This window comes from Tenrec ecaudatus, chromosome 4, assembly GCF_050624435.1.
Source record: "Tenrec ecaudatus isolate mTenEca1 chromosome 4, mTenEca1.hap1, whole genome shotgun sequence".
NCBI lineage: Eukaryota > Metazoa > Chordata > Mammalia > Afrosoricida > Tenrecidae > Tenrec > Tenrec ecaudatus.
The window spans coordinates 93,631,116-93,658,418 of record NC_134533.1 but is presented as its reverse complement, the minus strand read 5'-3'; the positions used below and the strand labels follow the sequence as shown (position 1 = coordinate 93,658,418).

General features: G+C 44.8%; 1 protein-coding gene across 2 annotated transcripts in view; it reads left to right on the top strand.

Moving 5' to 3' along the window:
• The first annotated feature begins 14,071 nt into the window (after positions 1-14,071).
• MAML2 (mastermind like transcriptional coactivator 2) overlaps positions 14,072-27,303 on the top strand; it is a 412,000-nt gene continuing 398,768 nt past the window's right edge. The window contains exons 1-2 of one of the 2 annotated variants that reach the window (XM_075546486.1): positions 14,072-14,396; positions 15,259-15,928. In XM_075546486.1, coding sequence (XP_075402601.1) covers positions 15,425-15,928 — 504 coding nt within the window. In that variant the 5' untranslated portion in view covers positions 14,072-14,396; positions 15,259-15,424. Of the gene's footprint in view, positions 15,929-27,303 lie in introns of both variants that reach the window. The other variant, XM_075546484.1, reaches the window with a different exon arrangement.

Genomic DNA, 27,303 nt, shown 5'->3' with positions numbered 1-27,303 from the left:
CTCCAGCCTGCCCTCTGTGGGAGCACTGCACACCACACAAGGCAGCTGTGACAGTCCACTACAGCGCTCCACGCTGCTGAGGAAACCTTAGTCTTGCCTCTAAGGTAAGGTGACTAGATTTTAACATTGGTAAAGCGGGACATCATTGATAAAACTCATATCCTGGCAAAGTAGCCACATGGCAGCCGAAAACCGTATACCCTAGCTTGTGCATTCTTTCCAAAAATCAGGATTTTTTAAAATGCCACGGGACATGGGAAAATTTGTTAAAAATTGGGACGTCTGGTATTTCTTCTCTCCCTCCACAGTCCTAAGAGGACAGTTGTGCTTTTACCCTTCTTTCTTTATCTTTTTTACTCTTCGGTTTCCTCTCCCTCTCTTTCTTTCCACATGCCACTGCTGGTGTCCAGCCCACTACCCTTTACCTAGGGAAACTCGGCCCACCCAGCAGGGAGAGCTCCACCCTGCCCCCTGTGGCACTGCTGCACTCAGCACAAGGCAGTGCTGCACATGGCACAGCACAAGGCTCAGCTATATTTTCTTTTCTTTTCTACTTCTATCACTTTTTCTTCTTCCCCCCTTCCATCTCTTCTCTCTTTCCTACCAGTCTCAGCAGGTTCAGTTTTCCTTTTTCATTGTTTTCATTTTTGACTGTTTTTACTGTTGTGTTTGCATTTTGTGTGTATGTGTGTGTTGGTTCATTTTCTAATTTTGCTCTTCTCTTTGTTTTCTCCTTTTTTTCTCTTCTCCACCTCTTTCCTTTCTCATTCTCTTTATTTTCTCCAGTCCCTTCTGCCTAGGGCAACACTGACGGCCCAGTTGGGGGAGCTCCCACCCACACTTGTTGGCTTTAGCCACAGCTGGGGAAATCATGCCCATCCTCCACCACACCCCAAGCAGCTAGGGTATCTCCCTTTAAAACAACTGAGGAAACTCCAGCCTGCAACCAAGGCCCTACAAGTAAGTGGGGGAAACACCTGCCCACCATCAGTGGTGCTCTATGCTCTTGTGGGAACATCCACCCAACCTCCCTGGTGATCAAGACTAGGGTAATTCTGCCTGCCATCTACACTGCTCTACACCAAGGAGGGTACACCCACACATCCTCCATGGCACTACAGTGGCAGACGGAAACACCACACACCACCCAAGGTGCTCAATGCATCACAAGACACAAAACTACAGCTGAGAGATCAGCCAGTGAAACACCAACCTCATGGGCCCACAACTACCTGACCAGCAACCATTCAGGATTCCGAAAGAACACCAGCCAGACTGAACCCCAAAATGAAGTCACCAAGACACATAATAGTGACATTATCCAACTATGAGGAAAAGGAGATCATAAAAGCAGCTAAGGAAAAGAAAATAGTCATGTATAAAGGTAACCGAGATAAGAATATGTTCAGACCTATCAGTGGACATGATGAAGAAGAGGGAATGGAGTAAAATATTCCAAAAATTGAAGGAAAATAACTCAAACTCAAGAATACTATACCCGACCAAATTATCTATTAAGACAGAAGGAGAACTAAGAGTTTTCCCAGACGAGGAAAAACTAAAAGAACACATAAAAAAGAAACCCAGCCCAACAAAAGGTCCTTGTCAACCCAGTATGGGCAGATCAACACTCACTGAGCACAAATAAGAGACCATCACATAGAACAAATCTACCAAGGGGGCGACAAAGAAAAAACAGCCCCCAAGATAACACTAGCTCAATAGTGGAAAGAAGGTAAGAATGAATCACACATACACACAACACAACTGATTAGGTAGATAGGAAAGCACCCAACACAAGGGTACAAGATGACATCACAGAGTCCGCAGTTGGATGTAATAACACTGAATATCAATGGACAGAACTCAGGCCTTAAAAGGCAGAGGCTAATAGACTGGCTCAGAACACATAACCCATTGATCTTCTGCCTAGAACAAACATATCTCAAGCTTGCAGACAAAAACAGGTTGAGAATTAAACGCTGGAGAAGAATATATCAAGCCAATGGTAATGCAAAAAAAAAAATCAGTGGTAGCAATCTTAATCGCTAATAAAATTGATCTCGAGGTACAAGACATAACAAGAGACAAGGAGGGGCACTATATAATTCTCAAGGGAACAGTTGACCCAGAACCCATGATCATAATAAATATATACGTTCCCAATGATAGCCCCATGAAATTCATAAATCAAACTCTCCAAAAGACGAAAAAAGAAAGACTTAACAATTATAGTAGGTGACTTTAGTACACCAATCTCTGACAAAGACAGATCACAGGGAAAGAAACTCAAAGAGGTTACAGATCTAAATAGCAAAATTAGACAACTTGACCTGATATTTTCAGAGCATTCCACTCAAATGTTATTTCCAAGCCCACATGGCATATACTCAAAGATAAACCACATGCTGGGACACAGGTTGAATCTGAATAAATTCAAGCACATAGAGATTATACAGACATCTCTCTCCGACCACTGTGCAATAAGGCTGGGAAACAACAGTAGGATGATGAAGAAACAAGGGCAAACAATTGGAGGATGAATAACTCTATTGCAAAAGGAATGGGTATTGGCCCAGACCAGGGATGCAATCAGGAAGTTTCTAGAAACCAATGAGAATGAAAATACAACGTACCAAAGCCTTTGGGATACAGCAAAGGCTTTTATCAGAGGAAGGCTGATAGGAATATATGCACACATGAAAAAGGAAGAGATACTCGTGGTTGATATGCTGGCACAAAGCTTACAACACTTAGAGAAGCGTCAACAAAACAATCCCACTAATAAAAGGAAAGAAATAATAAAAATCAGAGCTGAGATACAGGAAAGGGTAAACAAAAAAAACTGGAAAAAATTTCAGCTAAAAGTTCGTTCTTTGAAAGGATTAACAGAATTGATAGACCGCTGGCAATCCTAACCAAAGAAAGGAACAAATTTCAATAGCAAGGATGAGGAATGAAACGGGACATTACAATGGACCCTAATGAAATCAAAAGGATAATTACACAATTTTATGAAGATCTTTAAACGAATTCAACCACTTGGAAGACATGGAAAAATTCTTGGAAAAACAGTCCCTCCCTAGACTATCCCAGATGGATGTCAAGAACCTCAAGAGACCCATAGCAATGGAAGAAATAGACAAGGTTATAAAAGGTTTACCAACAACAAAAACATCTCTCAGACCAGATGGCTTCACAGGAGAATTCTACTAAGCATCCAGGGAAGAACTGACACCAGTCTTATACAAACTTCCAAATCATAGAAAAAGACAGCAAACTCCCAAACTCTTTTGATGAAGCTATATAATTCTGAAATATAAAGTGGGCAAGGATCCCACAAGAATTGAGAACTCCAGACCAATATCCCTAATGAACATTGATGCAAAAATCCTTAACAAAATACTGGCCAATAGAATACAAAGCAAATAAAAAACCAATAATTCACCATGACCAATAGGGATTCATACCAGGGATGCAGGGATGGTTCAATATTTGAAAGACCATTCTCGCCACATTGACATGAAAAAATTATAAGAACCACATGATAATATTGATAGATGCAAATAAAGCATTCGACAACATCCAACTCCCATTCCTGTTGAAGACACTCAAGAAGATAGGAATAGAAGGAAAATTCCTCAATATTATACAAGCGACATATAAAAAATCAACAGCCAATGTGGTGATCAATGGAGAAAAGATTAAAACAATTTCACTGAAAAGGGGAGGCCAGACAGGATGCCTCTAGTCCCCACTCCTATTTAACATCATACTGGAGGTCCTAGCTAACACAATAAGACAAAGAAAAGACATCAAAAGTATTTAGTGAAGGAAGAGGGGAAACTCATTATTCACAGATGATATGATTTTATATATCGAAAATCCCCCCAAACTCCACAAGTGGAGTTTTGGAAGCATGGAGGAATATGGCAGAGTGACAGGATACAAGGGCAACAAACAGAAGTCTATTGGACTGCTGTACACATCAGACAAGATCACAGAAGGGACAATTAAAAAGGTAGTACCCTTTGAAATAGCCCAAAACAAAGTGAAATCTCTAGGGAAGTACCTGACTAAAAAAACAAATGATTTGCACGAGGAAAACTATAGAGCACTATTACAAGAAACCAAGAGTGACCTCAACAAATGGAAGACTATCTCATGCTCCTGGATTGGCAGACTCAATGTAGTAAAGATGTCAGTTCTGCTCAAGGCACTATATAAATTTAATGCTTTCCTGATACGAATACCATCATTCTTCTTCAAGGAATTGGGGAAACTGATCCCCAACTTCATATGGAGAGGGGAGAAGCCCAGAATTAGCAGAGAACTCCTCAAGAAGAAGGACAAAGTCGGAGGGCTTGCTCTACCTAACTTCAGCACATATTTTACAGCCACAGTGGTAAAAAAAAAAAAAAAAGTATGGTACTGATATAACGACAGATATTCAGACCAATGGAAAAGAGCTGACAACCCAGAGCTAAAACCATCGGCATACAAGCAACTGATTTTTGATAAGGGCCCCAAAAATATCAAATGAGAAGTGGATGCCCTTTTCAATAAATGGTGCTGGAAAAAAAGTGGATATTTACCCGCGGAAAAATTAAGCAAGACCCTTACCTCACTCCATGCACAAGAATAAACTCAAGGCCAATCACAGACCTTAAGGTCAAACCCCAAACTAGGGCTTTTAATGAGGGAATTGGAACAAACCTGAGAACCTTAGCACAGAGAATACATACCCTATCAGAAATAGGGAATGATACAAATACAGAAGAGTCATAAATTGACAAGTGGGATATACTGAAGATAAATCACCTGTGTACGTTGAAAAAATTCACCAAGAGAGTAATAAAAGAGCTCACATACTGGGAAAACATCTTTAGCAATGACACATCAGACAAAGGCCTTATTACTAAAATCTACAATACTTTGCAAGCTTACAATAAGAAAAAACTAACTGCCCACTGAGGAGGTGGGCAAAGGACCAGAACAGAAGTTTTACAGGGGCAGAAATCCAAATGACCAATAAACATATGAGAAAATGTTCCCCATCATTAACCATAAAAGAAATGCAAATTAAAACAACTATGAAATAGCCCAATTCAAAAATTCAGAAAATAACAAGTGTTGGAGGTGCTGTGGGGAGATAGGAACTCTCATCCACTGCCATTATGTAGGTATGTACAGCCATTATGGAAATCAGTTTGGTGATATGTAAAACAGATGGAAATTGAGCTACCATCCGACCCAGCAATCCCCCTACTGTGCATATACCCAGAAGAGGCAAGAAACAAACCACGGCCAGACATCTGTGCTCCAAGGTTCAGTACAGCACAGTTCACAATTTCAAGGAGTTGGAAACTACCCAAATTTCATCAGCAGATGAATAGATCAAAAAACTGTGCTACATACATATAATGGAGTACTATGTGACCCTAAAATGCAGTGATGAATGCATGGAGCACATTGTCGCATGGGAAGAACTGGAGGAAATCATGCTAAATGAAGTAAGTAAAGAACAAAAGGCCAAGTACAACAGGAGTCCACTGAAGTAGGCTTAGAAAAAGAGGGGGGCATAGGTGACGTCATTATTTTTAGTATCAGAAGTTTCTACAGATGAGTAAATGAAAGATCAGAAACTTGTATTAAGGTCCACCTTCAGGTCCTCTGATTCCAGAAGTCCCAGGGAAAAGATGAGCCAGTCAGGGTACAGTATAGTACCAATGAAACACAACTTTCCTCTAGCTCTTTGGTGCTTCCTTCCCCCCCACTATCATTTCCTCAATTCTACCTTACAAATCAGATTAGACCAGAGCATGCACACTGCTACAGATAAGAGCCTGAAACAGGGAATCCAGGATAGATAACCCCTCAGGGCCAGCAAGGGGAGTAGAGATACCAGAAAGATTAGGGGAGTGTGGGGGGAGAAAGGGGGAATCGATCACAAGGCTCAACCCATAACCCCTTCTTAGGGGAACGAACAACAGAAAGTGGGTGAGGGGCAATGGAGGATGATGCAAGATATGGAAAAAAATGACTTATTAAGGGTTTGTGAGGGCAGGCAGGAAGGGAGCAAGGGGAAGTAATGTGGAGCTGATATCAGGCGCTCAAATGGGGAGAGAATGCTTTGAAAATGATGGCAGCATAAGTGCAAATGTGCTTGACACATTGGAGGAATGTGTGGATTGTGATAAGAGATGGAAGAGCTCCCAATAAAAGTATATTTTTAAAATAATATAAACAACAACAAAAATGAAACCAGAGTTGGAAGGTGAGGACGTAGTCTCTAGAAAGAAAATGAGCTGTGAAATCTCTGATGACCCTTGGAACAAGCAGCAAGTCTCCTTTAAATCATTACAAGCACAATTGAGACAGCTCAAGAACGAGAGTTCCAACCAGAAATTGTTAGTTAAAATTCTAATGCATTTAATTTGTCATGTTAAGGTATTCATGGATGATGGACATGTTAGACATCTTTTTGGTTTGAAGCATTTTCCTTTTCAGAACAACATACTCGCTGTTGATCAGAAATGATTGTTTTTCCTCTTTAATGGCAAAAAACCCACTGGCCAGTAGGAAGTGAGAATTATGGATTAAGGGACCAAAAGCAAGCTATTTATAACAAAAAAATAATCATTTGTTGACAGAATCATTGTTAAAGATATTATTGTCTGCTCCATTATTTCATTCTCATCATCAATGTCATTCCAATCATATTACCCACCCACCCCCAAAATCATTTGTGAACTTGTACGTATTATATGTCTTTGAGTCTTCTGAGATCTACGCTTCTGTTCATTACAGTGTTAGGAGTTGTTACATCAGGTAGCTATGGATAGAAGAGGTGATACAGAAAACAGAAATAGAGAAGTAATGTTTGCAAAAATCCATAGATCTATACCAAAGTTCCAGGACTATATGAGAGGATAGTACTATAAAAGAGCAATGAGGTGTAATTGATCATAGTTCCTTTATATTTTTCTCAGCCTTATTTTTTTAATAAATCATTGTATTGGGGGGCTCTTACAGCTCTTTAACAATACATACATCAATCATATCAAGCACATTTGTACATATGTCATCATTTCCAAAACATTTTCTTTCTTCTTGAACCCTTGGTATCAACTTGTTTTTTTGCACACTGCCCCCATCCTCCCACCCTCATGAACCCTTGATAACTTTTATTTTCATATTTTACACTATCTGCTATCTCCCTTCACCCATGTTTCTGTTTTACGTCCCCCTGGGGGATTCGGGGGTGTTGTACATTGATCATTGCAATCAGTTTCTCCTCCTTCCTCCACATCCCCCCACCCTCATAGTATCACTACTCTCATTATTGATCCTGAAGAATTGTTCTGTCCTGGATTCCGTGTGTCGAGAGCTATTATCTTTATCAGTGTACGTGCTCTTGTGTAGCCAGATATGTAAGATAGAAGTGGGGTCATGATAGTGGGGATTGGGGTGGGGAGAAGCATTAAAGTACTAGAGGAATGCTGTGAGTTTCGTTGGTGTCATACTGCACCCTGGCTGGCTCATCTCTTGATACTTATCCAATGTCTTTGGGTCTCCATTCTGACTTCCCTTGTTCACATCAAAATGGCTGTTTGTTTTGGGTCTTCAGATGCCTGATACCTGATCATATCCACACCTCGAGATCACATGGGTTGGTGGGCTTTGTTTTTTTCCTGCTAAATGACCACTCATTTAACTTTAACTCAGTAAGACTCCAGATGCTGTATCTTATAATACCTGGGCACCATTGGCTTTCTTCACCATATTAGCTTATGCACCCATTTTGTCTTCAGCAATCATGTCAGGAAGGTAAGCATCACAGAATGCCAGGTATTAGAACCAAGTGTTCTTGCATTAAGGGAAGACTTGAGTAGAGATCCAATGTCCATCTGCTACCTTAATACTTATAGATATGTGTACATAGACCTATATCCCTATTGTTATATATTAATATATTTACATATGTACATCCCTATATGTATACGTCTGTAAATGTCTTTTACCTCCTACTTCTTTCCTCTGTTTTCTTTCACTTTCCTCCTGTCCCACTATCATGGTTGACCTTCATTCAACTCTCTGGACTTCCTCTTGGTTACCTTGCATTTGTTGAACCCCACCAGGCATTCTATGCTCTTCTGGCCATCAATTTTAGATCTTTTGTTGTACCTTTGTCCCTGGGTTTGTTTCCCCGCCCCTCTCCCCTGTCCCCCTGGAACTGTAGGTCCTATTGTTTTCGCCTCAGGATTGTTTATGCTGCCTAGTTGCCTATCTTATATAGATAGACATGGGGTAAAAAGTGGGGCGGGGGGGCAAACAAACCAGAAAGTAGCCTATGAATAGTTCCAGGTCTGTCTGATGACCTTTGTGAATGTTTTCTGATTGGGTCTAATTCAGGGCCAAGCCCTGCCCCCTGGTTCCAAAGTCTTAATTTCAGAATTCCTCAGGGACTTTGTTGCTTTGCTCCCCTTTCTGCTCTGATGCTCTCCCTTTGTGTAACACCCTGGTGTGAGTGGGTCAGACCAGGCACAATTCCTGCACTGTGTTTCCGGTGCTGTCTCCTGTAGCGTAGTGGGTCAGTTAAGGGGTCATCCTGTCTTGTAGGAAGGCTGACCCTATGGCTCTCTCTGTGCATTGATTGTTCTCAGCCTTATTTGGATGAGTAGTTCTATCCACTCTTATTCCTTGGGAGTGTTATCAAACTTATTAGAATTATTGCTCAAAAAGTCAAACTCACTTCCATCGACTCTTGGAAACCCTATAGGACAGGATAAACCTACTGCTCCTTTAAGTTTCTGAGACACTAACTCTTTACAGGAGTAGAAAGCAATGTCTTTTTCCTGAAGATCAGCGAATGGTTTAGAACTGTCGACCTTGTGTTTAGCAAGCCAACCCATAACCACTAGGGCAGTAATGGCAGCCTACCAACTACTTTGAGATAGTTTGCCTTCTCTAATAATTTTCCTCACTAGACAAATTGAGGAATGAAGCCTAATGTCTGAACCTGTAGGTTTGAATTGCATTGTATGCCTGAGTTCATGTCTACCTATCATCATGACATCAAACAAATCGTGTCTATGAGCCTCGGTTTTCTCATTTTAAAATGGGTCAAAATACTCATTTGTCAGGATTTTGAATGAAACCAATTGCTGTTGAGTTGATTGCTACTCAAGGGAATGAGTGTCATTGTAGAATGATACAGTTGTCTTCCATAGGATTTGCAGTGACTGATTTTTCTGGAAGTAGATCATCAAACCTTTCCTTTGAGGCATCTTTTCATAGTCTTGAACTTCCAACTTGGGTTAACAGTGGAGCATGTTAACCATTTCCATTTGCGAATTAAAGAAGATCATATATGTAAAACTGTGTCTGAACACTGAATTCGGTATAATAGTAACAAATGAAGGAAATAAATGAAGTCAAAGTTTTAAGACTTTAAATTGACATGTAATTCATGTACCATACCATTCAATGGTTTGGGATATATTAAAAATAAATGTGCAATCATCACCATAATCAAATTTAGAACTTTTTCTTAATGCTTGCACTCATTTTTTTTAGCTACTCATCCCCATGGCCAGTATACTCCTCAGTAATAACATAAGAAACTATTATTCTGGTTACTCTCTTTATAGATTTACCTATCTAAGGTCCTGTGTAAAAAAAGTCATACAAAAACCAACACCCATAACAAAATAAAACACAGAAAATTCACAATCCAAAATAAAGCAGAAAATATTAAAAACTAGAAATTGGGCAAATGATAAAATGTTAGAAAATTTAATCTAACTATATCTGCATTAATTCACTTTCTGATGCATTTTGAGGGTAATACTGTTCTGATCCCTGGCCAGTGATCCAAGGGAATTCCATGGAGGCTTAATCCTCATGGGGAATCTGCACATGGAATTGGGCTTCCACTCTCATCAATAGCCTTTTGCAAATCCCATGCTCAGAATTTAACCTCTGATACAATTTTCTCCTCTGATCTTGAATTTTATTATTTACAATCCTTGGATCACACTGGCTGGTGTGCTTCACCCATATGGACTTAGTTGGCCCCTCTATTTAGATTGCTGCTTGTTTTAAGACCCCAGGTGCTTTTCTTTCTGAGAGGTGGACACTGTCTGATTTCTTCCCTCACTTTGCTATAGCAGCCATATTTTCAGTGATCCCTTCATAAAGGTAAATATTGAGCAGGACTGCATCGTAAGAATTGATTGCTTTTAGGTTAGGGATTATGATTAAAGGCAAACTCAAAATCCATTCATATACATGAGTTATATGAAATATATATGTATATATATCCTTGTTCCACTTTCGTGGTGGCTTTATCAGCTTTTTGAGACATAATACAAATAACCTCCACCGGGCCTTTGGTAAGTTCAATAATAGTGTCATTAAACTAATCAATGCTATAGGATATAAAATACTATTGAGATAAAAGGGGAAGGGAGTGATGTCCATTCAAGATTAAATAATGGTATAAGGTTATGTGGTTGTGTCTTACACCGCAGGATTATACTATGAACATTTATTCAATGTCTGCTTTATAATTTTTAAGGAGTATGCAAGTTCAGTGTAGAAATTAGATTTTATATCATTTGTTGTTGTTGTTGTTATTAGGGGCCTTCAAGGCAACTCTGAGGTGCAGCAAGCTTAGCTAGAGCCGAACTAAACACTGCCCAGTCTTGTGTCATCCTCACACTTGTGCCAAGTTTGAGTTCACTATTGTTGTGCCAGTCGGTGTCTTTGAGCATCTTCTCTTTCTTACCTGAGACCGTCTACCACACATGAGAATCCCTGGTGGCATAGTGGTCACAAGTCAGGCTGCTCACCCCAAGGTCAGCAGTTCATAACCACTAGTTGCTCCCTGAGAGAGAGATGAGGCTCTCTAGTCCTGCAAAGAGTTATGGTCTCAGAAACTCACAGGGGCAGTTCTACCCTGTCCTGTATGTCGGAATTGATTTGATGGTAATGAGGCTTGGGTTTCTTGAATTTAACCATGCAAGCAGCAGTTAAGAAAAGACACCTTGGACAACTCTGCAAAATACTCCTTTAAGGGGTTAAAAAAAGAAGCATGGTATTTTCCATAGCCTCCTCTGCAAACAAAAAAGTGGGCAATGAATAAGAAAGGCTGAAGAAAAACCATTGTTGTTGACTTGGCAAGCCTATTGCCTATGTCATGGCCTGCCAGAAGAACAAGCAGCTTTGCTTGGAAGTACAGCCAGAAATGAGGATGGAAGCATTTCTTCTCGCATACGTTGGGCATGTTTTAAGAAGGGACCAGCCCCCGGAGAATGATATGACACTGGAAGAGTGTCAGCAGCAAAAAAGAAGATCCTCAGCCAGATGGAGTGACACTCAGTGACTGCAACAATGGATCCAAGAACAGCAAGGTCATGAGGCTGGCGTAGACCCTGCCAGTGTGGCACTCTGCTGTGCGCAGGGTTGGTATAAGTCGGAACTGGCAGATGGCACCTAACAACTATAATTTGAATATCGATTCCATGTTATTGAAGACTATAAAGTGAACAACAAAACAAACCAACAAACCCACTGGCATCAATTCAATTCCTATAGGGCATAAAGACCCTGTAGGATAGATCATAATTGCCTCATAGGGTTTTCAGCTCACCCACCGCCCACCCCCTTCAAAAACAAACAAAACCCTCACTGCCATCCAGTCAGTGTTGACTTATAGAGACCACCTGTGGGTTTCCAAGACTGTCACTGTTTACAGGAGTAGAAAGCCCAGTCTTTCTCAGTGGGAGCTGCTGGTAGTTTCAAATTGCCAACCATGTGGATTGCAGCCCAACATATAACCTTTGCACCACCAGGGCTTCTCTGGATTTCCAAAGTTGTACATATTTACAGAAACCGACTGCCACACCTTTCTTCTGTGAACAGCTGGTGGGGTAGGAACCGACAACCGTTCGTTTAGTGGTTGAGTGCTTTAGTCACGCTGTTACCAGGGCTCTACCCACTCCTGCTATCAGATTGGTGCGAACCCATAGCAACACCATGTAGGGTTTCGGAGATGGTGCATTTTTTATGGATGCAGAGTTTCATCTTTCTTCCTTGGAGCAACTTGGGTTTTGAAGGTTTGAATCACTGACCTCATTGTTAGCAGCCACACACGTGTCCCACCGGGGATCCTTTATGTGAGGGTTTTAATGGAATTTTTCCTTATCAATTATCATTGCTGAAGATAAACTCCCCATAGTAACAGAACACGCTATCTCATAAATATAACTTTTAAAAGGCCAAATACAAAATGATCAAAACTTCTTCACTTTTTAAAATAATATCTCACGAAAACAGCAAGCAACTTGAATTAGAGTTGGGCATTCCAATTTTGCAGACCTACCAAAGCCAACACTCTGCCTTTCTCCGCGTGGTTGATGGGCGTTCAGCCTCGGAAAGAAGCAGCACAATGGCTCTCACAGAAACTTACAGAAATTCTATTCCATCAGAGTATACTTGTCCTCATTTCCAAATAACATCCCAGGCTCTGTGACAATTAAATGGGCTAAAGTAGACCAGCCTATCGGGAACTATCTTGTAAACAAATGTCTTCATGATTTTGGCCCCTCATTTTCCATTGCTCAGTTTGAAGCAAGACCATTTACTGAAATGGCAGAGTTAGTTTAATAAAGTTTGTTTGAGAATTCAAATGACTTCCACGTTCGGACACCTAGAGTGTCTATGGTCCAATCATGTGTTGCGTTCCTCGTCATTTATTCTGCATAATGCGTAATGACCAACAGAGTCCATGGTCGGGTTTGTCATTATCACTAGGGATATAGAGACAGCAGTCTTTATCCTGTTGGGTTCTCTTTGTGTTATTAAACTTTTAAAAACCCAATTGCTGCATCTTGATTTTCCTCATCATTTGTGTAAACCAGATAATGCTGGGTATCTCAGATGTTCCCTTGGTTTGTCATAGACCATCTTGTCTTTTATTTTTTTTACTTCATAGAGATTTATTATTTTTATAAAGTTTGCTCTAATTGGTAATTCTCAGAATGATTCAGAAACATACTTATTTTAATTGTGCTTTTTTGTTAGGAAATGGCTTAATTTCATATAGTGAATGTCTGGGGACAAAAATGTGTCTTGTTACTAAATCAAATGTGTCTGTTGAAGGTTGTCCTGCATTTCACCCATCTTGTCTTTAAAAACAAACCCGCACAACTTTGATTTTTTAAAAACTTCTAGAATGGGTATTACATCATCGTAAACTATTAGATTAGCGCTAGTGGTTTAAGAAGCTCTGTTGCGGCTGTGGGATAGGCATGGACCCGCTAGCCACAAGGTTGGCAGTTCAAAGCAGCAGCTGCGCCTGTGCTGGAGACTGGTAAGACTGTTCCCGTGAAGGTCAGCGGTCTTGCAAACCACCCTCAGAAGCGAGTCTCCTCTCCCTTAGGGTGGGGGTTGACTCGATGGCAGTGGGTTTGGTTTTGAGCGGTTTATTGATTTGCTTACTGTCCCCAAGACTGGCACATCCAGAGACACGAGCCAGCAGGCAGACAGATATCAGCAGGCAGACAGGAGCTCACCATCAGCCCCTCTTCCCCTGCAGATACACGCACGTCTTAATGCCCTAAGGAACTTGTCCTCAGTGCTAACCCTGCTCTGTCGCTAGGGTGTTCGGTGGTGTCATGTGGACAGCATGCTGACAACGGAAAAGGATGTGCTCCGGGGAGCACCATGGAGGTGCTAAGAGGGGAAAATACATGCCCGGCTGGGAATTTCTCCAATAGCGAGATCGGGGGAGAGGGTTGTGCAGGGGTTGGGGAATTCCTACCCCCCACCCCCGGCCCCGCCCCCTCGGCAAGGCACGGAGTGGGAGGCTGAGCGGACGGACGGTGTCTGCCGCCCAGGCTTTGGGATTTACCTCTTCCGCCACTGGGCGGCCCTCTGCGTTCCCCTTTCCTCGGTGCCTGGCGGCAATTACTCACTCGTGCAGTGGCACCCGCCTTCCACCAGGGAGCCTCGAATAGGCTCTCCCGCCCTCCCCCTCGGCACCCCCCCCCGCCCCCCCATCTGCAGCTCGCTGGCTCTCTCTTTCTCCCTCTCTGTCTCCCTCTCCCTCTCTCTCTCCCTCTCCTATCGGAGCACAATGAGAGCCTGTGTATCGCCGTGACTCCGGCAGCGGAGCCAGTGTCAGCAAAGCGGCTAACAACAGACCAGAAAGAGAAAGGAAAATACAAGCGACTTTTTTTTTTCTTCCTCTCCCATCTATAAAGCGGAGCATTACAAGAGATAGAAGCACATTGCTTATTGCGAGTCCAGATCCACTGGCCGGGCATGGAGTGTACAAAAGTGGACAGAAAAGTGGCTGGACATGACTCGGTGCAATTTGCTGGAAGTTTGTAAGTTTGACCATCGTTTCTAAATTACTCTCGGGAGAGTTTGTCTCTCTTGATACTGGGTGAGAATAGAGCCGGCGGGGTGGGTGAGGACTAGAAACGTAAGCGGGAAAAGAAAAAAAATGTGGTGACGGATCTCTCGCGCAGTGGCTTGCGACTTCAGATTGCTTTCATTTAAAGCTAGGAAACGTTAGAGGGATTGAGGGGTTTGCCGGTGATTGGATTAGCTGAAGAAAAAAGCGTGGTCCCAAAGTCCAATTACTGACACTGTTAACAATCGAAAAGGCTGCCCCCCACCCCTCCCCGGGAGAAGCCAGCCGTCTACGGTGCCCCGAAGAGGAGCCGGCCAGGGGGGGAGAGGAAAAAGACAAGCCCCCAGACGGCTTCCTTCGCTTGCACGTTTTGAACATTGACTTCGAAAAGCTTCTGAAACAGCACTTTTAAAAAAGAAAAAAAAATTAAACCCGAGAACAAGTAAAGGCTGTGGGGTTTACACAGACCATGGTAGAAATGGATTTCTCCGCAAAGACAGCCCCATAAAGAATTTCTTTTTTCCCCCAAACAAGTAGGCGAGGGGAGAGAGTCCAGTTCCCATGAATACCTCTCCCGATTCCCTTTGCGGTCTGTTTCTGCCTCTCACTGGACAACCCCTGAATTCTTGATCTGCCCCCCAGATCGAATGCTTACAAAGTACCTAGTGGCTCTTGTCAACTTGGGGGGGTGGGGGGAGAGGATAAAATCCACGAACTCTGCCCAACTTCTCCAGAGCTGTCCAATGCAATTAGAGTAAGTTGGATCGGGGCTTGTTTCCAATTTAACCTCTCCAATTGGTTTCTATTCTTTCTCCCCACTCTCTTTTTACTAGCTCCCCTCCCCCAAACCTTCTCCACGGGCCCCCCAACCTCTGAAGACCTCTATTCATGTGGCCCTGAACGTTGAGCTCACATTGGCAAAGACAGATTTGCCGGTAATAGACAATATCCTTCTTCCACCTCACCGCCCTAAAGGCAGCAATCCTTGTGTCCGGGAACATGGGGGACACAGCGCCCCCACAGGCCCCTGCCGGAGGGCTAGGAGGGGCCCCTGGGGCGGGACTCCTTGGAGGGGGCGCAGTCACCCCGAGAGTGCACAGTGCCATTGTGGAACGCCTCCGGGCTCGGATAGCCGTCTGCCGCCAGCACCACCTGAGTTGTGAAGGACGCTATGAACGGGGTCGGGCTGAGAGCTCAGACCGGGAGCGAGAGAGCACCTTGCAGCTCCTGAGCCTTGTCCAGCATGGCCAGGGTGCAAGGAAGGCTGGCAAACACACCAAGGCCACCACCACTGCTGCCACCACCACAGCCCCTCCACCGCCCCCTGCTGCCCCACCGCCAGCCTCTCAAGCAGCAGCAACAGCGGCGCCACAGCCCCCACCAGACTACCACCATCACCACCTGCTGAACAGTAGCAATAATGGTGGCGGTGGTGGGATCAACGGAGAGCAGCAGCCACCGGCTTCAACCTCGGGGGACCAGAGGAACTCCGCCCTGATTGCGGTAAGGCACCTGGTTTTCTCTCCTTCTGTGAGGGCAGAGCTTGCCTTGGCCTAACTTGAGTAGGTGGCGGTAGAAGGGGCCATCAGGCCACTGGCTGCGTCGCTTGTGCAATGTTGGACTCTTCCTCATCAGGTCCTGCTTGGCTCCTTGGTGGGCTTTCCTCCACAGACAGGATGCTCCTTAGCTGGTGGCGAACCGAGTTTTTCCCAGCAGTGCTCTGGGGGGCCAGGGCTTGTAGAAGAGATGAAGGAAACCAGTGGTCTTCTTGCTTTGACTAGCCAGCTTTGATGAGGCCCAACAAGCCACTCAGCAGCTTGAAAGCCTTTTATCAGTCCGGCTGACCTGTAGCAAAACCTTTTCGTTCTTGCTCCGTTCGTCCTGCCCTCTGAAGCAGGCCCACTCCTGGAGGTCAAGAGACTGCATACAAATGGTGATCTAGCACACAGTGATTTCCTGAGAGTTTTCTCAGACCAAAAGAAGTGTGTGTGTGTGTGGGGGTGTGTGTACTGGTGAGGACATATTTCAAAGCGACCCACCCCTTGGATGCCTAGAGACTGTCTTGCCCCTTCTTCCCATCGAGCTTTTCATCATAGACACTCCCAAGCTGGGAGTGCTGGGAGCATTTTTTAAAGTGAGCAATTGTCAGGCAGGGGCTTTTTCATAGATAGCATCCTGGGAAGTACCTTGTCTACAGCCATTCCTGGTGACAGGATAGTAAACCCAAAAGTTCTGATTAAGTTTCTCTGAGGTACAGACATGCCCCATCCCAGAGGGAGGATCCCTTGAATCATTGGCTGCTGGTGCCAGACCCCCTGTCAGGTGACAGCCTGCCCTGTGCAAGCTTCCCCTGAAACTGCTGGACCAGTGGCCTCTGGGTAGAAGGTGGAGTCCTACTATGCAGCTCAGCAAGCTTCCTCCATTGCTAAGCTCTGCAGGGCCCGTACATTCTGCCTCAGCTCTCAGCACAGGTCCCGTTTATCCAAACCAGCCTTCCTAAAAGGCAGTGGCAGGAAAGGGCCATGCAGTCCCCAAAGTACTCAAAACAGCTAAAGGAGAGGATGCCAGGCGCTGGGCACAGTCCTTATCCAAAGGAGCCGGAAGTGAGTTCTTAGAAGAGGCACCCTCCAGCCAGGTCCACTGGAGCCTTCTATCTGAACCCCTGACCCCTGGCTTGGCTCTGTGGAGATGCGGTTTCCAGGAAGCCCCCAGGGTTAGGATGCTGCTCTTCTCGACCATCATACACACATCTTGCATGGGATCTCCAGGATGGCCACTTCCAAAGCCAGCTTCCGATCAGAATTACTGCTCACGGTGGAGTTGACCAGCGTGCCTATTATAGTTTTATTCCTGAGTCCCATGAACCTGGCGGGTTAGAGTAGCACTTGATGGTGTAGTTTTCTTTTTCTATCACTTGCTCTCTCCCCACCTCTCCCTGGAATTCTCTAGGAGAGCAGCCGAAGTTGGTTCAGTGAAAAAGAGATGCTGGAGTGAAAGAAGGTGGGGGGAGGGGGTGTGTGCGCGGTAAAGGATTGCTGGAATAGAGAGAAGAATGGGGTTTGTGTGTGTGTGTGTCACCAGCATCTGCAGCCAAAAGTATCTAAATGCCGTGATTGTCCCCAGTAAATTTATAATCTGTCTGCAAGTCTCCTAATAATACGGCTTTGTGTGTTTCACAGTCTCCTGGTAAGTGTTTCTGGGGATGATACACAGAATGAGGCAACCAGTCCAAACCCGAGTGGAAAAGACTAATCTCAGCCCCTGTGCCAAGACTGGATGGGCAGTTACAGGGCCACAGTGAGGGCTTGTCCTGTCACTTCGCCTCCCAGCCTCTGCCCAGCGCCAGGGTGGCGTAGCTGCTTACGGCTCTCACCTTTTGGGTTTGGCGTTTGCTCCAGCCAGCTTGGAAGTACAAATGAGGTGGCCTCTTTTTGCTGGGGGGCAGATTTCAGCATGTAAAATGAAACCAACTTCAGTGACTGTTGAGACCCCAACAACAGCAATATCCAGGCTGAGAGGGGAGAGAGCGAATGACTCCTGGGCCTTACCAACTTGTAAAGGCTCATTGCTGCGGAAGCCTGAGGGGTGACTGCCGTGCCACCCCTGTTCTCAGAAGGGATCTGTTTTCGCCCTGCTAACCACCAGCCATCTCTTGAAGCATTCCCAGGGAGGAGTACCTTTTTCTTCATAGTGATGGTGGGAGGAGAGCACAAGGAGGGAGGACGGTTTATTTCTAATGGTTGCTTTTCACTGGACACGTGCGGCTGTGCGAGGGTTGCCTCCCCTTACACACACACATACACACACACGCACACATGCACACACACGTCCTCTTGGCTATTGGAAATTCCCTCTCCATTTTAGCTTCTAAATTTGGCGCTTTGTTACTCACCATCATACTCAGAGATGCTGATGCCAGTACTGTATGAACCTGACAGCATTGTGTCCGAAAGTGGGGCCTGGGCATTGGGGAGTGATTCACCCAGGCGATTACATCTCAGGTCTCACTTCTCTCAGGCTCCTCTCATTTTCAGAGACACGATTCATTTTCAAAGGGCCTGTGTTCAGAGTGAGTGTCAGGATCCTTCGTTCATTTGACTGCCGTTGGGTCCGTACCCAGATTTATGTGGTCTGAGTGAGTGTCAGGATTCTTCGTTCATTTGACTGCCGTTGGGTCCGTACCCAGATTTATGTAGTCTGAGTGAGTTGAATGCAGTATGTGGCCATTAATGTCCTTCAGAGAAAGAATATTGATCATCTAAAATCAAATACGTATCAGTGTGCATGATGAAAGCGCTATCCCCTTTGTGCCTTAGTGCAGTACCTTGTATGTATTAAGGAGAACTTATGTTGAGACTGTGGACTTAGTGAGGCAATTTTATAAGGTCGGCATATGATGCCCAAGTTCTTTTGACAGGCTAAGTTTTAAGAACAATGCAAGAATAACCTCTGAGCCAGATCTAATTCTGTCCACATTAAGAGCCTAATTCTGAAATCCTTACACAGCCAGTTTCTTCATTTAGCTCAAGTACACGTTCAGGGGGAAGCCCCACTGCAGAGATAGCCGGAATAAGACCTTTCAGAGGGCACAAGATCATAGGGCTTTGAGCTGATGCTACCTGTCTACCACTCTGATCAAGCGTCATGCTCCACATCACTTTCTGGTGACGTATGCTGAGCTGTGAAGCGGAATAATGACCGGTCCCTGGAAAAGTAAGGCTTAGAGCCTCCCTCGGGCGTTGCCCATCTTTCCCCACTGCCTGGGACAAGCACTTTCCCATTGGTGGCCTGTGCCGCTCGGGTGCACAGGTGAGTGGTTGCCAGTTGTCTTAGGCTTCATAGATGATCTGTTTTTCTAACGTGGTGTCGAGGAAGGCAAGCAGCAGACAAAGAGTCTCCATCCGAGTTCTGCGCCTCCTTGGTCACTCACCCGCCGTGTGACCCAGGACAAGTCCTTTGACAGCCACCTGTAAAACCGAGAGGACGGTATTGCTGGTGGAGAGAAACAGAGCAGCGTGCACCTCCAAAGAGGCCTTGGCAAACAAGCTAAAACACTGCAGGCATGAAAGATATTAGTAGTAGTATCGCTAACAACAAACTAGTAAACAATGAATTACCAATAACAGGGTGTGTTGTTGTCCCCCCCTCCCTCCGCCCCCCCCAAGGATTAAAAGTATCCTGGCTTTTCAGTTGTCTGGTGAAATAGCTGTTCTTGTAAGCAGAGGGATTGGTATTTTAAAATGTACTGCTGTCAAGATAAGGCAGAGTTATCAGTGTTCTTAAGTGTTCCTGAAGGTCCCAGTGAATTCTAGGTAAAATGTGCAATGTTGTAAAAGTGTCTGTGGGCTGGGAATCCTTGTCCTTTTACAGCCCCCCCTCCCCACCTCCCCATGGGCTTGAGGCGCTTTGGGGAGGTGCATCCAGTGGAATGTCTACGGAATATTAGAAGAGCTGTTTACTCAGATGGTATGGGAAAGTTAAATATTTTGTCAACAATAGCCTCAAACATTCATTGTTAGCTAAAGAAAGTCAAACATGCTAAATCATGGCCAGAGGGCCATGGTTATTTGTAACTGCCAGTCATCCAGGTTCCAATAGACAATTCAAAATTTGAGAGCTCTTCGTGGGGGGTGCTGAAGAACTTGTTAGGCAGACCTGGGTATCTATCTGTAGCTGTCCCCATGTCAAATGTCCTCCGCAGGACAGTGATAGGAGTGTTTACATTATTTATGTATGCAACCATCAGTTCCTGAAGAACTGACCTATTTTTGTTCTATCTTCCAGATCAAAGTAATAAAGAGCCCTTATCTCTCTAGGACCTCCCTACCACTGCATGCGAGGAAATGTAGCCCTAAAATCTCACAAAGATAGAAGGGTTCAAGTGGAGAGAGACACAATCTTTTCTCACAATTGACGGAAAGCTAGCTTTGACAAAAAGGCAATGCTGTCATGTCCACCAGGATGCTTGCTTGTTTAGGTCAATGCTTGTTTATAAAAGGTACTGTTTTCTCTCTTTGAAACAATGTCGTTGCTAGAGGGAGCTTGTCAACTTTGTAGAGCACAAAGCCCAGTACCATACGGTTTCTCGGTGCCTGTACGCCTTCTTTAAGCACCAAGACAGACAAACAACCATGGTTCTTAGATGTAACATATGAATATGACGAGAGTGGCCACCCCATGAGGGGTTTGTTTGTTTGTGTTTTTCTTTAGCATTGCTATTTCATCTCAAAAAGCCTAGAAGAAACATTCAAAAACATATCTAGTTCTCCTCCACACCACCGCTAAACCATTCCGAATGAATGTTACTCATTCTGTGCTCTTTATTCCAATTCCTTATCTATTCACATGTCACGGACAGGAACCTTTATTCCTAAAGACGTCTGTCAGCATTTTAATGTCACCTTCCCTCACACAGTCGTAGGATCTGTGGGAGAACAGAGTGAAATATTATGGGAAACACACCCTCTGCTCAGAGTCTAGCTGGGAAATCAAGACCCACTCAATAAAGTTAACGGCCGGGTGCTAAATCAGATGGAACAAAACTGATATCACAAACTGGAGGAAAGGAGCGAGAAATATATATTAGACTCTAGAGGGGACACTGGGTGTCCTAGTGGTACACTGGTTAAGGGGTTGCCTGCTAATCCCAAAGGTGGCAGTTCGAAGCCACCAGAGGGGTCCCAGGAGAAAAGATGTGCTCTTGCCAAGAGGACAACCCGGACAACCCCACGGGGGCAGTTCTCCCCTGTCCTGCAGGCTCGCCATGAATCAGAACCAGCGAGGCAGCGCGTAGCAATGACAACAGGACATCGAGACACAGACCTTCTGTCGCCTCTGCGCAAACTCGGCAGCTAGGCCGTGCTGCTCAGTGTGTTTTACAAGTAAGGAGCCTAAGGCTTGCACACCCCACACTCACTGCCATGGAGTCGCTTCTCGTCCATAGTGACCCCCTCCGGACACAGCAGCGCTGCCTCTGTGGGTTTCGGAGATTTTCTTCTGTAGATCTTTACGGGTGTGGAAAGCCTCATTTTTCTCCTGTGGAGCCCCTGGTGATTTCAAACTTCTGACCTTGCAGTTAGTAGCCCAATGGGAAACCTCCAACACCCCCAGGACTCCTGGGCTTAGAGAGATAGTAGAATGGAAGAATGGAGTACAGAGGTTTTATAAGTTGGAACAGTGTTCAAGCCCACTCGTAGCCACTAGCTATATGAGCTTGGGGTTTCGAGGCGTCTATGTCTTCATTCATAGTATAAAAATAATTACCATTCAGCACAGCAGTCAGTGTAGTGCCTGACATCCAGAAGCTACTCAAAAGACGAATGCCATTCAGGGATCCGAAGGCAGGAGAGAGAGTCACACCCAGGTCCGAGATAACCTCATGGAGAATGTGGGTCACCAGAGAGGCCTGCGGGAGGCAGGGGAATGTGGAAATGCAGGATGGGGTGGCTGAGTGCATCACCAGCAAAGGGGTGGTTGTGAATGCTAGGTCATTGGTGGACAGGGAGGAAAGCTCGCCTGCTTCCGGGGCTTGGTGCAAGCCGGGAGGGAGTTAGTTGAGGTTGACCGCCGTGTCCGGGAGGGTCTAGAGCTCTGCTCAGAGAATTCGGAAGCCCTGGGAAGCGGTAGCACAAGAATGGTGCCGAGGAGTCAGCAGCTATGAAGCAATAATAATCCTTCATATACTTGAAGACAAGTATAGCATTTCCCCTCCAGCAGCCTCTTCTCATAGCGCATTGCCTAAGTGGTCTGTATTACCTACCTTCAAGTCCCTTGAGCTGCTTAATGCCTTGCTATTTACACACTTCTCCCATTCGTAGTGAGTTATATACAGCATGACATGGCCTTTGGCACTTCAGGGAGATGGTTTTTTAAAAGCACACTAGCCCGACACAGAAGAGAAACTAAAAGAAGCAGAAGCGACTACACCTCTCTTCTTAGGTTGACCAGGATTTCCAGTGCAAACAAGAATTACCCTGTGGGCGAAAGGGTCTTCTTTTGATGTGTAAACGGATCCTACTGACCAGCGAGTTTGCTTGTTTAGTAACTTGGTCTTTTCATTTAAAAAGAAAACTTGCTCAGAGAAATTTATGAGAAGCCGTGTTTCCAGATGGTCTTGGGGATTTTACTTATTTTCGTACTAGCTTTTTAACGCAGATGTGTTACAGATTCTTTACTGCCCCAAGGTTCAGTTGGATACCAGTCTCCCCCACTTGGTCCTGGTTCACATGGAACCAGAGAGGTGCCTTATGGAAAGCCAACACATGTGTTCTCCCCGATTCGTGGCATAGAGCTGACCATCACTAGCCGGCTGCCTTTTTGTGGCTGCTCACGTCCTCACCTGGTTCTATGTCCACAGGAGAGATCCGAAAGCATAAAAGTTGTTCCATTTCCTTATGGAGAGCAAGCTTCCAACACCAGGCCCAAAGATGGCTAGAGAGAGAGAGGCCCTGGCCCAGCCAGAGCAGCGGTGAAAATGGACGGTTAGCAAAATCAGCACGCACTACCCATCTCCTTGAGTTCTCACTGGCCCAGACAGGAGCTTTCAAGGCCCACATCAAGACGATGGACATGGGCGCCTTTGAGAATTGGGGAAAACCATTCATCAATTTGATCTTCTATTACATTCACTATGTCCAGGACCTATTCACGATCAATTCCATACAGCCCTGTCCTCACAGGATTTGCCGTTTGAAGGGGTGTGGATGGGGTTGGAAATAGACGTGTTAAATTTGGCATGTTCTAGGAGGCAAGGCAGTGGAGAGCCTGGGGCCTGGAATGAGCTGACTGGGTTTCAAATTGCAAATGTTTCCTAATTGCTGAGTCCTCTTGGGTGAGTGAATTAGTCAATTAAATCCGCTGCCTCAATTCCTTCCTCTGTAAGATGGGTATTCAAATAACAAGCTCACCTCTTAGTGTAGTTGTAAAGAGTGAAAGAGGCAATTGCCTAGCACCTAATAAAAGCTCAATAAATTTTAGTTGGTGTGATTATTCATCGGAGAAGGGACATACCTGAGTCAGATTCATAATTTTCCCACCAGGGGCCTTCGGTGGAAGGGCCTCGCTTTACTCTTTAATATTGACTTGAAATGAGAATGAGGAGCACCATATTGTTCGGTTTCCAATATAGAGATGTCATCTAGGGCAATTGATAGCTCCCTGCGATGGGTTAAAGGAGCCTAGAGAGCACAATGCATTAAGCATTGATGGGGCTGTGAGCCACAAAGTCGGTGGTTCAAAACCACTCACCATTCCATGGGAGAAAGATGAGAGTGTCTGATCCTGTAAAGATGTACAGCCTTGGAACCCTGAAAGAGCCATTGGTTCTGTCCCAGAGGGTCACTATGATTCAGAATGTACTTGATGGCTGTGGATTTGCTTCATGATTTGTAAGTTACTCTGCTCACAGGGGCCGTAAAGGGTTAGATGCTTTCTGTTGTGCGGGTTGAAAATTACGTTTCGAAAGCTAGACTCCTGGCTAATGCTGCTAAGCAATCAATGAAGTCACTGCATCTGAAAAGGAGCGAGCAGCAGAAATGTGTCCTCAGCCCTGACCTGGAGCATGCTGGAAATGTCATGCAACGATGACTCCTTCATTCAGAAGCGCCTCGTTGCTCTGTGTCTTCTATGGTGTGATTTTCTGTAGGAAACATGAGGAAGAAGCGGCCAACATTCCAAGGGCAGGTTCTAGTGATAATGCTTAATCACATGCATGTTTCTATGAAGTAGTGACAGGAGTGAGAATAGGCCCTCTTCTCTGGTGGATGACATTTGCATTAATTTAGTTCTACATCAGAGCAAAGAATGTAGTCAGAGCTCGTTTTGTTTATTTGTTTCTCTGTTTGCGTTTATTCCCCATCATTTAAGCATAATTTGTTTCTGCTCTCTGAAGAATAATCATTCTGAGAAAATGTAGAGCGAAGCTCAGTTTCGTTTTGTTGTATCGTTTTGTTTTGATGGGTGTTCTTTGCTTCCCGATCACGGTGGCAGGTTCATACATTAATGTGGCATCATTAACACTGTCTTTTTAAAAATCTCTTTTGTCAGGAATGTGGCTGAGTTATAATGATGAATCTTCAACAGTGTACGAATAACACTCACCCACCCATAGAAAACGCAACCCCTCCAATTCTCGATGGTCCTACAGAGCTCTTTTCAGGTAGTTGTGGAGGATTTGAACAGAGAATTAATTACATGTCCCTCTCGCTTCTTTCCCTTGAAAATTTACTTAAGGCAAAAGTCTGCTACAACTGCTAATAACTTATCAGGAGTCTGTTGAACACACAGTATAATAATCTCCCAGAGTCGTGGTAACCATGGTGCAAAGAAGTGCCTTAATTGAATACAGTTTGTACTGCACTGTGTCTTTGGAATAACGATTACCTTCCTGAAGTATAAACTGCTCATTCTGGAGACCTCTGGAGTCCGGGTTACGTAAAGAGAGAAATGTTCTCTGGGCAAGCAGCTGAGAAACCCAGTTTGTTGTTGTGCACCTAAGAGGATTGATACTTGCTAAACCGGCTAAGGCTTGCACAGTTGATTGCTACACTGCACCGTGTAATTTCAGAGAGCAAAAACTATGTGCAAGTGATAGGATCCCATTTGATCCTTTTAGAGAAGTGTTGAAAACCTGCAACGTGCAGACATAAGAGCAAACAGAAAAGAGCGGCAGCTGTCTGGACAGAAGCCACAGGCCAAGGTCATCATTTTAGGTAAGCCAGGGTTCGAGTCCTGCAGCCATCGCCCTGACAGAGAGATTCCTGTCCTTGATTCTTTGCATGTGGACCTGTTTGCAGGCGCCGTCCCCCAGAGAGCGATTCGGAGCTGTCTTTGTGCTAAATTAAACATTAGTTTTCTCCTTGGGAACCTGATCTTCCATAGAGCAGGCAACAATATCTTTCTGAGAGCGCTCCCAGCTAAGCATTTCCCTCAGGAAGAGGCCAGCTTAGGAGCCTTTTCACTTGTGCTGTCTGCTTAGCTGGTGTGAGTGTGTGTTGAAAGGGAATTGTTTTGTCTAACTAGGTCTAGAAGCCCGTAGGGCCAGGAATTGGGCTTTAATCCTTGGCACAATGCTGGAGGACCCTTGCCAGCTCAGCGTGTAATAAATGACAACGGTAAGGGCAGCGTTCTGCTTGTGTAAGGGTTTCAGCCACCCATGAGAAGGAGTTTCCTTTGCCGACTGCCTCCCAAGCGCTGCACCCACAGCAGTGAAAGGGAGTGTATTGCGAAACAGAAGCCTTCTCATTTCTTGCCTTCTCCCAGCTCCATCCTGCCCATCCCCCAGCAGGGCTAGTTCAGTTCTGCCCACAAATAGGGCGTTATTCTATTATTTTATAGGGTGCGTGGGAACATACATCAACTCTCTCTCCAGAAATGAAGACATGAAAGCCCATTTAATCCCATGACAATCAAGCTAGTCCTAGAAACTAGGTTTTGTGACATTCAATTCAGCATGTAAAAGATGGTCTTATTATTCGGGAATTATCATAACCTCTCCCCAAAAGAGAATGCTTCCGACAAATGAGCAGTTCTAATACAATGTCAGTGGCAGAAAGAGCATGGAAGTGAGAGTCGATGGTAGCTCTTTTGTTTGTTGTTTTGTTTTTGATGGGCATGATTCTCACCATCCCATGACCCTCTTTGTGATGTGACATTGCTATGCCTCTCCTCAAGGGGCAGATGTCAATGGCCTTGTGACCCTGACGGTAACCAATTCCACGTGATAAACATGCCACTGAAGGGTCGGCGTTAAGAGACCTTCTTGTAATACTACCCTGTGCGAACTCTGTCGCCAAGTGAAGTGCACCATGCAGGCCAACCAAGGAGCCCTTCTTCTAACGGGCACTGACTGCTGACATGCTGGGGAGGCCAGCTTGGACCCAGCCATCCATCCAAGGGAAACCGCCTATGGAGCAGCCCTAAAGAAGCCCACGGGGAACCACGCGACTAGCATGCAGAATCCTACGAACTGTTAACACCACCGTTGCCGCCCGTCGAGTTCTGGGGTGGCTTGTTGCAGAGAGGAGGCTAACTCTTCGAACCAGAGAACCTTTGCTAGGAAGAGCGGTCCCACCTTGATACCACCTCTTTAGCTGTGACACCCTCAATTGGTTACCAAACACCTTTGAGCCTCATCGTGTGCCTTTCAGGAGAGTAGGAACAATTTCCAAGGGTTCTGAAAGCTAAATGAGACAATAATATGTGAGGGAACCTAACATACTGTCTGACTCAGGGTAGAGTTTAATACATGTTAGCTCCCTGTCTTCCCCCTTTTCTCTTCTAGCTGTACTATAACCCACACTCCCCCTTCCTTTGTTGCTTGGCTTTTTCTTCGTGGTCATCAACATTCCCATGGACATCCCTGGACAATGATTCTGCTCCTGGGTGATGGCCTGGTGCTGTCTTTCCCCCTAACTGCCAAATTTCCTGTTACGCTCTAGGGAACACATCTGCCTTTGGTAGTCTACCTTTAAAATAGAAAAGGGTTAACCTCATAAAGATGTCACTCCCCATGTACTGTTATGCTGCCCTTGGGAGAGGCAAGCAGCATAGAAAATATATATGTGCGATGTAATTGCCTTCGATCTTCCAGGTCACAGAAGACTCTTAGCTCGTACTGTGTATAGAAGTAGAACGCATATCCTCTTTTTAAGAACTGTGTTTCTGAATGCTCTCATTTTGGGCAGCCAATTACTCTATAGCTGGCTTAACGAAATTTCCCCCCACCTTCTTATAAATAAATGAATAAACAAATAATAGCGTGCTTCTATTTCGCTATATTTTCTTAGCGATATAGTGAGGGGGTCTGGGCCTGGGGATTAGAAGCTGGATGTGCACGGGCTGGTGCTGGTACTCATTAGTAGGATAGACTCGTCAGTTCC